Source organism: Fukomys damarensis, unplaced genomic scaffold, assembly GCF_012274545.1.
Source record: "Fukomys damarensis isolate Sample0158 unplaced genomic scaffold, DMR_v1.0_HiC HiC_scaffold_15, whole genome shotgun sequence".
Classification (NCBI taxonomy): Eukaryota; Metazoa; Chordata; class Mammalia; order Rodentia; family Bathyergidae; genus Fukomys; species Fukomys damarensis.
In genome coordinates, this window is record NW_022900927.1 from 3,726,393 (window position 1) to 3,740,717 (window position 14,325).

General features: G+C 41.3%; 1 protein-coding gene across 1 annotated transcript in view; it reads right to left on the reverse strand.

Moving 5' to 3' along the window:
* Positions 1–14,325, reverse strand: part of Dip2b (disco interacting protein 2 homolog B) — a 140,722-nt gene that overhangs the window by 23,695 nt on the left and 102,702 nt on the right. Inside the window, exons 24-26 of the mRNA XM_033763889.1 lie at positions 5,487–5,596; positions 5,294–5,374; positions 494–603 (exon numbers count right to left, since the gene is read on the reverse strand). Of these exons, the coding sequence (XP_033619780.1) occupies positions 494–603; positions 5,294–5,374; positions 5,487–5,596 (301 nt within the window). The remainder of the gene's footprint in view (positions 1–493; positions 604–5,293; positions 5,375–5,486; positions 5,597–14,325) is intronic.

Sequence of the window (14,325 nt, forward strand, 5' to 3'; positions counted from 1 at the left end):
ATAGCTTCTCTGGTGTGAATAATCTGCAATAATACAGAAGATCCTAATAAGATTACTATCATTTAGAAATGGGAAGAAAGGAGCTAAAGGTGTAGGGAAGGTGGGATGGGTAGGGGAAGGGCAATAAGGGAAAAGAAAAAAATGTGAGATAATGAAAAGATGGAAATAAAGTGGTTGTAGATGGGAGGGGAGGAGGGGGTGAAGGGAGGGCAGGGGTAAGGGGAAAAAATGAGAACCAAGACCTGTCATGTAGAGGTACAAGATCCCAACAATGAATGTGACTGTACTATATCCCTAAAATGTACCAATAAACTCAATTAAAGCTGAAAAAAAAAAAGCTCTGTGATGAAATAAATAGGGCAGGAGGGCACACGTGGCCCTGCGGCTCCGCACCACTTGAAGCACTGCCATCCCCACCCCCACGGTGCTTGCTCCACGAGGCCAAGGAATCTGCCATGACCCCCACGTCCAGTTTGTGCTTCTGGGACAGCACCAGTGGCAAGGACCTGGATAGCGGGGTCCAGAGCAGCGGTACATCTGGGAAGCCACAGAACAGGAGCCGCTTCCAAGGTGTTCACAAGACAGTAGGGACACAACAGGAGACTGAAAAGAACAGAACAGAACAGCTGCTGCTGAGGTGGACAGGCACAACACCCCTCTGTTTCCTGGACCACTATGCCACAAGCAAAAGCCTTAAGTCATTGAAGGAGGGTCAACAAATAGTCTCCCAGGACACAGATGTTGTTTTTAGGGGAGAAACAGAAGCCAAATCCCTCTGCCTCTGAGAGATGGATAATAAACCCACTCAATCCCATGACAAGGGCAAAAACCCTTTAGTTCTTGGAGGTTGGGGATAGAAGCAAAATACCTTCATTTGGAGGACAGTAGATATAATTTGATATTATTACTTACTACCACTACTGGGGTTAGGAGCAGAAAATCTTACTGAAGACTAACCACTAATGCATGGGAATACTAAGACTCACTTCTAGGGGAGGCTCGGGTGCATAGGTACGCTGCCTAACACTGAGGCTGGGATAGGACAACAAAGATTGTGGACAGTAGCAAGCAAAACTACATGTTCTAAAACTTCCAGGAGACAACATTGCCGAGAGCCCACCCAGCTTGCTGGGCCAACTTCTGTGACTTCTGTTGGCTGCATGCTGTGTGGGAAGGACCTGGGAGAACCTGAAGCCACACTATGGAGGTGGTGACCTTTGAGGATGCGGCTGTGAACTTCACCACAGAGGAGTGGGTGCTGCTGAATCCATCCCAAAAGGAGCTCTACAGAGATGTGATGAGGGAAACTTTCAGGAACATGGCTCCCATAGGAAGAGCCTGGGATAACCAGGAAATTGAAGAGTACAACAGTTACTGGAGAAATCTAAGAAATGAAGAGGTACAGAAATGCTATCAAAATGAAGTTTGGAATCAATATGAAGAAATACTACTTTGGACTCCAGATGCTAATGTGGAGATGAAACAAGCTGGTTTAAAACCAGATGAAAGCCTTGCTTGCAGAAAGCCCTACTGGGCATTTGTCACTAAATGTGCCATCATAGCTCCCACTGGACTGAAGACATATGAGTACCTGGGATTGGAAGAGAAACCATGTAAATGTAATGAACATGGAAGTCCTTTCAGAAGCACGCAGGGACAAAGACTGTAGAGAAACCCTACGAATACGATCAGTGTGGGAAATCCTACTCTTAGTGAAAGAACTCACCTTAGAGAGAACTTTATATATAAGAAAAATCTGAAAGCCTCCAGCACACCTAATGATGTTCAGACCTATGAAAGAAATCACAGTGGGGAGAAACCCTATGTATGTAAGCAGTGTGGAAAAGCTTTCAGTAGGCATCAATATTGTAAACATGAGAGAATTCACACAGGGCAGAAGCCCTATGTATGTAAGCAATGTGTTGTATTTTGATTTTTTTTTTTTGGTACTGAGGCTCAAACACAGGGCCTTGTGCTTGTGAGGCAGGCGGCGGAACCACTGAGCCAAATCCCCAGCCCATGTATGTAAGCAATGTGGAAACGCCTTCAGTACACAAGATTACTGTAAAATACATGAAAGAAAGCCAGCCTGAACTTCATAGCAAGATTCTGTCTCAAAAAACAAAACCAAACAAATAAACAAAAAGCATGGTGGGAGGTTTCCTTCCTTTTTCAATGTCTGCAGGTACTTAGGGTATATTAACATTTGGTTTTTTTTTGGTACTAGGGATCAAATAATTTAAATCAAATATATTAAAGTGATTTAAAAATACATAATTCTTTAAAAAATAAATTTTATATGAGGAAGTAAGTAGAGCGAAATTAACGAGAATGCAAAGTACAGTAGAATGAGGAGGGCAGAAAACATGAGGACAAGATAGTAAGTGCTGACCCCAAGGGTCACATCCATTTGCTGTGTATAAAACAAATTTGGCTCTGAGTTTACTAAGAGTAAAGATGCATACAAAAACATTAATCAGTCTACCAGCTAATAATAAAGATTAGGAGATGAGAAAGGTGTCAATTTCTCTCCATCCTGAGAATAATTTCTTCTGTAGACCTTCATAAAGTTTACTAAGCTAAGCCTTTGGTAGCCGCTAACCTTTGTAAAATATGGTACATGTAAGGGAAAGCACAAAACATACATGTAGTTTGATGAAAAGCTATCAAGCCAGTACCGGTATAAGCACTAGCATGACAAGGGAGGACCACCCTGGCAGCTCAAAACCCCTACTCACAGCCCTCTCTTTCCCTTCACAGACAAGCATCATCTTGACTTTTTTGTTAACCACTGATATCTTTTTCTGAATATTTTAGCACACATGAAATTTCTGGGAGGCATTACCAATGGAATTGTATTGTACACACCCCTTGGTGCTATTTCTATCATTCAATATCAAGCATCTTCTTGCTGCTGTATGCAGGTATAGTTCTTCCATGTTTACTGCTGTGTAATATTTAATTATGTGAAGGTGTGACAATTTATTCATCCATTTTACTGCTGATGAACACTATCGTTTTCTGGATATGCATTGCGATGCGTAAATACATGAATTTTGATAGGGTACAGACCTAGAATTATAAATCGGGAGTCAGCAGGTTGCCAAGCTTCAACTCTACTGGATAATGCCGAACTGTATACCAGATGGTTGTTCTTTATTTTGCAGGCCACCGAACCGCTGAGGTAAATCCCTGGCCCTTTTATATTCTTTTTTTCCCAGATGGCTGTTCTTTATCCAACATGTTAGTATCAGACTATCTTATACTATATTTTTATAATGGATAAAAGCCTCACAAACTATAAATTATACAGAGCTTTAAAAAACTTTTAAATTTGATTAATGTAAAATAGTACTAAAAATGAATATATATATTATTTTAAAACAGCAGCATCATACTATATCACCTGCCAAAGGCAATATAGTGCATTGGTTAAGAACATGTCCCAGGGCCAGGCAGCCTCCTGCCTGGCAAGCGCAAGGTCCTGAGTTCAATCCCTGGTACAAAAAAAAAAAAAAAAAAAGAATATGGGCTCCACAGCCATGATTCAAATGAATGGAAATAGCTAATTTCCATTTGACTGGCACACACTCCATGCATTTAATGAACCCCAGTAACATAGAGATTTTATATTGTTAATAAAAATAAAAGTTAAATTATTACAAACACCACCACCACCACCATCATCATCATCTTGCTTTGGCACTGGGGATTGAATTTAGGACCTTGCCCTTGTGAGGTAGGCAGTGGGACCACTGAGCTAAATCCCCGGCCTACTATCCCTTCCTCCTCTGTTTTCCATCCCCATACCCCGTCCTCTCTTTCTTTTTTTTGTACTGGGAAATTGAACTCAGGTCATTGTGCTTGCAAGGCAGGCACAGTGCCACTGAGCTAAATCAGCGGCCCCCCATTATCTTTATTATTTGGCATTACTGAGATTGAACCCAGGCTTAGGCACCAAGGTATGTCCCCTGCTCTTCATTCCTTTTTTTTTTGTTTTTTGAGACATTGTTTTCAATGACTAGATGCTGTTATGACTCGTATCTTGATGTCCCCGCAAAGCCTCATGTGGTCGTAGGTGGGGTTTTCTGGTAGTGGCTAGATTTAGTGAATGTGGATTAAAAGTGTGATACTAGGACTAAGGGTGTGGAAGATGGAAGCTCCACCCTGGGTGTGGGTGGCGCCAATCAATAGGCTCATGACCTGTGTGGCATAAAAAGAGACAGAGGGAAGGCAGGCCTGCTGCCGCCACTGCTGTCTTTTGCCTGCCACACCATGTAATGTTTCTACTGTGTGATGCCCTCTGCCATGCTGCCTTGTCTTAGATACAGCTGACTAAGACTTAAACCTCTATAAACTATGAGCCAAAATAAACCTGTTGGCTATTTTGTGCTAGCTGTGAGAAAAGTAACTAAGACAGATTTATAGCATATTCTTTTCATTAAATTCTGTCACTGCATAAATTCTCCAGCAACAAAACCAAACCAATTAGATTGTTTTGAGGCACCTGCCTCAAAAGTGCCAGGTTCTGAGTTCGATCCCCAGTACAAAAAAGAAAAGTTTAGTTTTAAAAATGTTTGTGTATGCCAGGTGTGGTGGTGCACGCCTGTAATCCCAGCACTTGGGAGGCTGAGGCAGGAGGATTGCTGTGAGTTCGAGATGAGCCTGGACTACATAGTGAGTTCCAGGTCAGTCTCAACTACATAGTGAGACCTTGTCTCAAAAAATGAACAACAGGGCCAGGGATTTAGCTCAGCGGTTAGGTGGCCTGCCTTGCAAGTGCAAGGACCTGAGTTCGATCCCTGGTACCAAACAAACAAACAAACAAACAAAATAAAAATGTTTGTGTAAAGTCACTTTTTCCCGGCAGAAATCAAAGAATTAAAAGTCAAACTGGATAGGGCTGGGGATTTAACTCACTGGTGCCACACCTGCCTCAAAAGCACAAGGTCCTGAGTTCGATCCCTCATACCAAAAAAAAAAGTCAAATTGGATAAAAACACATGTGATATAATGTATGTTACATTCTTGTAACTGTACTATTAGCCCCAACATTTTTATCAAAACTGAATAAAGGAGACTTCATGATAAAACAAGACAGTATTTTACAAAGCATTCTGGGAGATCTCATTCAACCTTAACTCTACAACCTATCCTTATATAACAAAACAGAGAGAGCAGTAACTCCTTCTTTAGAGGTAGTAAATAATTTCTAATTAAAAAGGACACCAAGAGGTTCTAAGATATTCCCACAGGATTCAGCTGATTAGATGTACAACTGCACTTTTCATACCTTGGCATTTAATAGCATGAAGAGGACATGGTCAGGAGTTGCCTGGGCTCGCCACTGCAGAATCTCTGCCAGAAACTGGTGCTGAAGTCATAAAGCAGAAAAAAGGTCAGCACTTTTCAAAAGTCATATAATACATCCTTCTACTATCTGACGTGTAAGTTATGTCCTTGACTTGGTAAAAATCAATACTTACCTTCCTCACTAAATCATTTTCTTCAATTTGGCCCAGATCCCTTCCTGCAGCTTGTGCTATGCGTTTTCCAGCAACCAGATTCCCAACCATCACAGAAGCAGGACCAACACCTGTAAGGAGATACAAAAATCAACTCAAAGCACTTTTAGATTAAAACTGGATAAAATGTTCTTTTAATTATTTTTTGAAGTTGGGTTAGGGTTAGGGTCAGAGCTGGGCATGCTGGTGCACACCTGTAATCCCAGCACTTGGGAGGCTGAGGCAGGAGGATCGCTGTGAGTTCGAGACCAGCCTGGGCTACATAGTGAGTTCCAGGTCAATCTCAACTACATAGTGAGATCCTGTCTCAAAAAAACACAAAAAACAAAAAAACAAAACAAAGAGAAAAGGTCTATCTGTGTAGTACAGGCTGGCCTTGAACTCACTAGATAGCTGAGGCTGGCTTTGAACTCACAGCAATCCTCTTGCCTCAGTCTCCCCAGTGCTGGGATTACAGGTGTGTGCCACCATGCCCGGTGAAAATGTTCATTTAACAAGGCTGGGGAAGCACTCTTCTGTAACACTCTTTATATCACGCAGTACAAAGGGCTTACATTATAGCAAGAAAGGCAGCCAAGAAATACACAGACCGGCTACAGGGTAAGGGGAGTACAGGGAAACTGCAGTTCAGGTACACAGGGAAGCTTCACTCTGAGGAGTTGACAGTGGGTTGTACTGGTTCTATTGATAAGTAATTTCGTTAGCTCCCAACTCAATACAATCCTAAAAGACAGCTCAACATGAATAAATATCTAGAAATCAGTCATCTAAGAGGTCTGGGAGTAAGTTTATCAGGAATACCAGAAGTGTTTTATTACATTTCTAAAGTTCTGCAATACAGTAGAATAAATATGAATAACAGTGTTTTTATTTCTTTAATCTTGATTTTGAGACAGGGTCTTATTATGTACCCAGGTTGGCCCTGAACTGACTATGTAGTCCAGGCTGGCCTTGAACTCACTGTGATCCTCCTGCCTCAGCCTCCTAAATGCTGGGATTACAGGTGTGTGCCACCTCATCTGGTGATGACATGCTGCTGAGCTAAAGCCCTGGCCCTGATGACATTTTTTTAATCTAGGGGCTCTCTAACCTTGAACTATAGCCCTAGGCCTTTTTATATTTTAGAGACAAGTCTTGCCAAGTTGCCTGAACTGGCCCAGAACTTGAGATCCTCCTTCCTCAGCCTTCTGAGTATAGAATATTAGGAGTACAGGCATGTGCCACATCCAGCTCTGCAGAGAGGATTTTCAGTATTTCTGACATAAGGATACACGAAGTAAGAGATGTGCCAGTTGTCCTTATCCAATCATAATGTATATGCACTGAAATATAATGCTATATTCCACAAATATGTACAATGTGGTGTTAATTACAAATAAAAAATATAAACAAAAGTAAGTAATTAAATTCATACGGTGAAACATTCTATGGGACAACTGGTCTGGGCTGTTCAAAAATGCCCATGTAGCTGGGGATTTTGCTCAGTGGTGCTGTACCTGCCTCACAAGCCCAAGGTCCTGAGTTCGATCCCCAGAACTGGAGCGGGGGAAGCCTGTCTTGCTGGGTGTGGTGGTACACAACTGTAATACTATTTCTTTGGGGGGTTGACATAGAGAAGCGCAAATTCAAGCCATTCTGGGTAACCTAGCAAGACCCAGTTTCAAAAAACAAAGAAACAAAGGCACACAATTGTACTCCCAGCACTTGGAAATCACAGCACTTCCTAAGGCCAAGTTTGAGTCCTACCTGAGCAGCCTATCAGGACCCTGTGTCAAAAACAAACAAACAAACAAACAAAAAACACCACCACCACCACCACCAACTCAGTATGAAGGTTCTGGGTTCAATCCTTAATACCAGAAAATAAATAAAAATCAACTAATCAATCCATCAATTTTTAAAAAGGCTGGGGATGTAGCTCATTATCACAAAAAATTTGGTCACAAACAAGTGGAGAGATTTTATTATTGGATGATAGCATTAGATTATAGTTAAACCACCCCACATACACTTGAGATAGGCCTTGGTATATAGTCCACACTGGACTTGAACTCCAGATCTTCCCGTCTCAGCTTCCGAAGTGCAGGGATTACAAGCATGACAGGATCATACCTGGCCATTATTTTTCAACAGGACAATGGCATATTGCTTGATTAGAAAAATTTTAGAAGATGGCTTTTGTTCTTTAAAAGTATACACGCTAAAATACTTATGGGTGAAATGTCATGAGATCTGCAACCTACTTTCGGACTTCAATGAAAAACAGTCAGCAACTGGTAAATCTAGGAGAAGGAATATAGTTGCTCACTGTTCTGTCAACCTTTTCATGGACTTCACACTTCAAATTAAGGGGATCCCTCCAACTCTTTAGGAAAAAGTGCTGGATGTATAACTTTCCTTCTGTTTTCTTTTGGTACTGGGGATCAAACTCAGGACCTTGCACTTGCCAAGTAGGTGTGGTGCCAATGAGCCAAATCCCTGGCCCCTGAGCTTTATTCCTGGGCCTATATACCTTTCTTTCTTTCCTTTTTTTTTGGTACTGGGGATTGAACTCGGGCCCTTCCACTTGTGAGGCAGGCGCCGGAACCACTGAGCTAAATCCCTGGGCCCTGTATACCTCTCTTCATGGTCACTTGAAGACTAAGACTCCACCTCAATGAACTGGGAAAATGGCAATATATAGCAAAACAAACTCATTGCCAGCTAGGTTTTGAACACTGATGTTACACTGGATTAATATTAAATATTGTTTACTGCCAAAATCTGATTCTGAATATAATAAATAATAAAATGGACGAATGCCAGGCATGGTAGCCTAAGCCTGTATTCCCAGCACTCAGGAGGCTGAGGCAGGAGGATGACTTCAAGTTTGAGGCTAGCCTGGGATTCAAAGTAAGTGTCAGCCTAGCATAAAAATCTTGAGATCCTACTTCAAAAAACCAAAATAAAAATGAGAGAAGAATGCATTGCTACACTGTTATCTGTGGATCAATTTCTGTCTACAAAGTGTCTACTGCAATTTTTTTTTCTTTTTTTTGGGTACCAGGAATCAAACTCAGGATCTTGTGCTCAGGCATGGTGCCACTAAGCTAAATCCCTGGCTGCTCTACTACCACTGTGAATACAATATGCAACAGACCTTCCTACAAAACTGAGTAACAGATTACAGATATATCACTTTTGAAACAGCCCGTCATACAAGCAGGTACCCAGAATGTACTTGATTGTGTAAACTGTCCAGTCCTGAATTCACACTGTAAATATAAAGGCATGATATATATATATTTTACCCACTAACAGAACTTTAATAAATCTGAAACACCTGTGAGAATGATACAGTTCATTATATTTTTTTTTCCAGAGTAAAATTCTTAATATTCTACTTTTTCTTTGTTTTTTTGGTTATCAGGGATCCAACTTGGGACCTTGAACTTGAAAGGCCAGAGGAGGCACCTCTGAGCCCCAGCCCTCTTAATAGTTTTTTGATACAACTTCATGAAAGAGATTTTATACTCTTCTGAAAATGCAAAGCAGTGCTCATACTCCTCTGAAATCATAGTATTTTTTATATTTTATTTTAATTTTATTTTTTTGCTTTTTGAGAAAAGGTCTCACTACATAATTGAGACTGACCTGGAACTCACTATGTAGCCCAGGCTCGTCTGGAACACACAGTGATCCTCCTGCCTCAGCCTCCCCAGTGCTGGGGAGTGCGCCACCACAACCAGGCTTATATTTTATTTTTGTTTTGTTTTGTTTTTTTGGTACCGGGGATTGAACTTGGGTACTTGTGCTTGCAAGGCAGGCCACTGAACCGCTGAGCTAAATCCCTGGTCCATATTTTATTTTTAAAATAAATTTTATTTTATCCCATTCCCTTCAAGTCACCTCCCAATGTATAAAAGCTTTGTTTCCGTTTTTTCCTATTTTCACTTTCTTGTCCCTTCCTTTAACTTGTCTTCCCTTGTTCCCCTTCCCATTTGAACACTTTCTTTCCATTTCCTAACATCCATTATACATCTTAGTTCTTATTTCCACATTCAGTTTCTTACACCAGAGAAACAATGTGGTATTTAAACATGTGTGTTCAACTTATTTCACTTAAGAGTATGATCTCAAGGTTCATCCATTTAGCTAGAAATGTCTGAAGCTCAAACTTCTTTATGACAGAGTAATACGCCATTGTAAAAAAAAAAAAAAACAAAAACCCACATCTTCTTTAACCACTCATCAGCTGATGGGCATTTGGGCTTTCCCAAGCTTTAGCTATTACAAACTGTGTCACTATAAACATGGGTGCACATATATTGCTGAGGTATGATTCTTTTAATCCTTTCTGGAAGACACCAAGATATCTAGGTGGGTCAAATGGAACCTCTAATTTTAGTTTTTTGAGGAATCTCCATACTGATATCCACAGTGGTTGCACCAGTCTGCACTCCCACCAACAATGGAGAAGGGTTCCTTTTCCCCACAACCCCACCAGCATTTGTTACTGGTGGATTTCTTGACAGCAGCAATTCTTTCTGGAGTAAGATGGAATCTCAGCATTGTTTTCATTTGCTGTTCACAAATGACCTGTGATGGTGAACATTTTTTCATGTATTTATTTGTCATTTCTAATTCTTTTGGAGACAGGGTCTCACTGTGTAATCAAGACTGACCTGGAACTCACTATGTAGCCCAGGCTGGTCTTGAACTCACAGCAATCCTCCTGCCTCAGCCTCCAGAGTGCTGGGATCACAGGTGTGCGCCACCACACCCAGATGCCATTTCTAATTCTTTATCTGACAAGTGTCTTTTTATTTTGGATGCCCATTTTTGCATTGGTTCTTCAAATCTTGGGGGTCTGCTTTTTTTGAGTTCTTTATATATTCTAGATAAGTCTTTTATCTGAATAGCTAATAAAAATCTTTTCCCATTCTGTGGGTGGTCTCATCACTCTGTTGGTAGTTTCTTTTGCTGTGCAAAAGCTTGCTTGCTTGGTTTGTTTGTTTGTTTATTTACTTATTTATTTTTGGTTTTTTGATACAGGGTCTCACTATGTAGTTGAGACTGACCTGGAACTCACTATGTACTCCAGGCTGGTCTCAAACTCTCAGTGATCCTCCTGCTTCAGCTGGGATTACAGGTGTGTGCTACCACGCCCAGGGCAAAAGCTTTTTTTATGAGATGAAGTCCCCAGTTCGGGGATTTAACTCAAGTGGCAGCACAAGATCCTGAGTTCAGCCGGGCGTGGTGGTGCATGCCGGTAATCCCAGCACTAGGGAGGCTGAGGTAGGAGGATTGCTGTGATTTCGAGACCAGCCTGAGTTACATAGCGAGTTCCAGGTTAGTCTCACTACCTAGTGGGACCCTGTCTCAAAATCCACCCCCGCCAAAATCCTGAGTTCAATCGCTGGTACAAACATACAGATGAGGTCCCAGTTGTTGATTTTTGTAGTAATTCCTGTGTGGTCTGGGATTTGTTCATAAAGTCTTTACACACTCCTATGTCCTCAAGTGTTCTACCTATTTTCTCTTCCAGCAAATTTAGTGTTTGTTTTAACATTTAGATCTTTGATCCATTTTGATTTTAGGTGAGCATTTGGTAAGATATGGGTCCAGCTTCGATCTTCAGCATGTGGAGAGCCAGTTTTTCTAGCACTGTTTATAAAAGAGGCTATCTTTCTCCCAGTGAAGGTATTTGGCCCTTCTGTCAAATATAAGGTAGCTGAGTATTGTCTGGAGTTGTTCTGTAATTTCTAATTGTTCCATTGATCCTCAGGTCTGTTCTTTTGTCAGTACCATGCTGTTTTTATCACAGTAGCTGTGTAATTTCAGGGCAGGGATTGAGATGCCCCTGCCTTGCCTTTGTTGCCCAGAACTGAAAGGCATGGTATTTTTAAAAAAGTGAATTTTGCACAGCAGTTTAAATATCACAAAACATTCAATGGCAATATCCTGAAGTTCTCCTGTGCGAAATTCTTCAGTCTATAGCTAAGAGAGAGAAAAATACTGAAGCCAGGAACTCCAGGAAGTTGACTGCAGACAGTGTTGTACCTGTTAATATGCCTTCTTGTTCTAATGAAGAAAGCTTGTAAGATTCTTGTGGCAAAACTATTTATCACCCAATACCTATTCTCTTCTTCTTTAATAACATAGGCCTCGGTTTCCAGTGGGACACTTGCCTGGAAAAAAACTATATTCTTCAGCATGGGAGCATAATACACAAGAAGTTAGAGATGCAATTTTTTTAATGTTTTGTTTTTGTTTCTGTGGTACCGGAGATCAAACTCGAGCCCCTGCAAGGCAGGCTGCGGAACCACTGAGCCAAATCCCCGGCCCTGTAGTTTCTAAAATACAATAAAGGGAAAGGTTTCCCTTCTTACCCTCTTTTCTCACCTGCCTAATGGACCCTGAGGCAGTTGGCTAAGGGGGTCCGCAGCAGATTATCTTATCTTCCCATTATCCTTCCTTTCTTAGCTGTGGGAATAGTCACTTGGGAATAGTCTCCTCTGCTCTGACTTTGGGCACAGTCTGACTTGTTCTGGACAATGATTGTTAGGAGACCATGACACAAGCTAAAGCTTTAAATAAGCTGGTGCGGTTTGGCTGGCCTTGGTACTGCCATCTGCCTTGAGAGAAATGTGGCTTTGGGAACTGCTGGTCCCATGATGAGAAGCAGCCTGTGGCCTGAGGCAGAATCCAGCCCAGCTAATCCAATATTCCACAAGCGAAAAACAACTGCTGTTATTTCAGGCTACTGAATTCTTGTTTTATTTGTTATGTGGCATAACTATAATAGTCGACTGATCAAACAGAGCAAAAAGGACAGGAGCTGAGAGATCAGGAGTGACCACAGGAGTCCTGGGCTGCCTAACTTCCATCTCTTCTACCTCAGAAAGAAATAAACCCGATTCTTATTTAAGGAAATTATGTTTCTCTGCCTCTTGTAGCCAACACCATCCCGCCACACACATTCATTCTGTCCATGAGAGTGCTCACAGGAGTCTCAGTGAGATGGCTGCCTTAACACCTTTTATATTTCCTTTCCTTTCTTCCCTCATTCCTTATCTATCTCTAAGTTTCTGCATTTTTCTCAAACCCCCAATTCTATGCTACTTCCTCTGTCTGTGGACGTCATGAATCTCAAACTACTTGGTCCTACATGTATGCTTCCAGCAGAAAGCAAAAACACTGAATCCAAATATAATGCTTTCATCAGAGGGGTCAAAATGGATTCTATGTTATCTTTGGAAGGTCAGGAATAAATCTTTTATATAGTTGGCTTTTGAAAATAAAATGTATTTTATATCACCCCAAACCCCTCCCCTACCTATGTACAAAAGCTTCGTTTCCATTTTTCCTTCTATTTTCACTTTTTTTCTTGTCCCTTCTTTCCTTCCTTTCTCTCACAGTTGGCTTTTTCTTTTGAGACAAGTCTCACTATATAGTTCATAATGGCCTTGAACTCACCCATACTGTCCAGGTTGGCCTTGAACCCACAATGATCCTCCCACCTCGGCCTTCCAAGTGCTGGGAACACAGACGTGCACCATCATGCCAAGCAATACAGGCTTTACTGTTTGATAAAACTATTAAAATTTGGATAGAAAAAGGTCCGTTTAAGCGTTTACAGTGTTACCTTGATTCACAAACTGAATTTGTTCTACAATTTTGGAAAAGATGGTCATGTTTGTGTTTGTGTGAGAAAGATGGCCACAGTCATGTTCGTCACCCCATGCAGAGTTTGCAGACAAAACAAGAATTTTGCCAAATGCTTCTGTTTGTAAACCGAACTGTTTGAAGACAAAAGCATTTGTGAAAGACAAACGAGTCATTTGTAGGAAAATGGATGCACCTTGAGACCATAATGGTGAAGTCAATCTGACACACAAGCTTAAATACTGCACAGTTTCTCTTATATGAGAAGCCCAAATCATACATAAAGAACAGAATAAAAGACAATGGAAGCAGGGAGAGAGAACTTTCTCAAATGGAAAGGGGATCAAAAACTGGAGGGAGGAAAGAGAAAGGATGGGGAAGGGGCTGAAAAAAGGAATAAAGAACTTTAGTGTAAGAGAATCTGGGGGTGGGGCAGAGGAGACTCCTGGTGCTGGGATTGAACCCAGGGTCTCAAGCATATTAAGCATGCATCCTACCAAAGAGCAAAATTCTGTGCACATGTGTAGTTTTCTGTGATAACGGTGACTGAACCCAGTGCCTTTGCACTAAGCCACATCCTGGCCCTTTTCTTTATTTTTTGAGACACTAATTTGTCCAGGCTGGGATCAAACATTTTTTTCTTTTTTCTTCAAACTTTTCATATTCCTGCCTCAGCCTCCCAGAGTGCTGGGATTAGAGGCATATACCATTACACCTGGTTCCTGTGTGTTTGTATGTGTATATCAGAAACTGATCCAAGAGAATATTCATTGAGCTACATCCCCAACCCTTTTTAATTTTGATAGGGTTTCGCCAAGTCACTAAGTTGCCCAGGTCAGGTTCAAACTTACAATCCTCCTGGCTAATCCCAACTCGCAGAATGTTGGGATTACAAGCATGTACTACCATACTCAGCATGATGCATGTTTTTATGTATGTGCCATTTGCCTAGATGGATAGTATGTTTGGAAATTCTCTTTCATTATTTCTTTTGTTTATTTGAGACAGAATTTTGCCATGTCCAGTAGTTCAGGCTGGCTTTGAATTCACTATGTAGCACAGGCTGGCCTCAAACTCATGGCAATCCTCCTGCCTCAGCCTCCCAAGTGTTGGATTATACGTGTGTGCTACTACGCTTGCCTCTCTATACCTT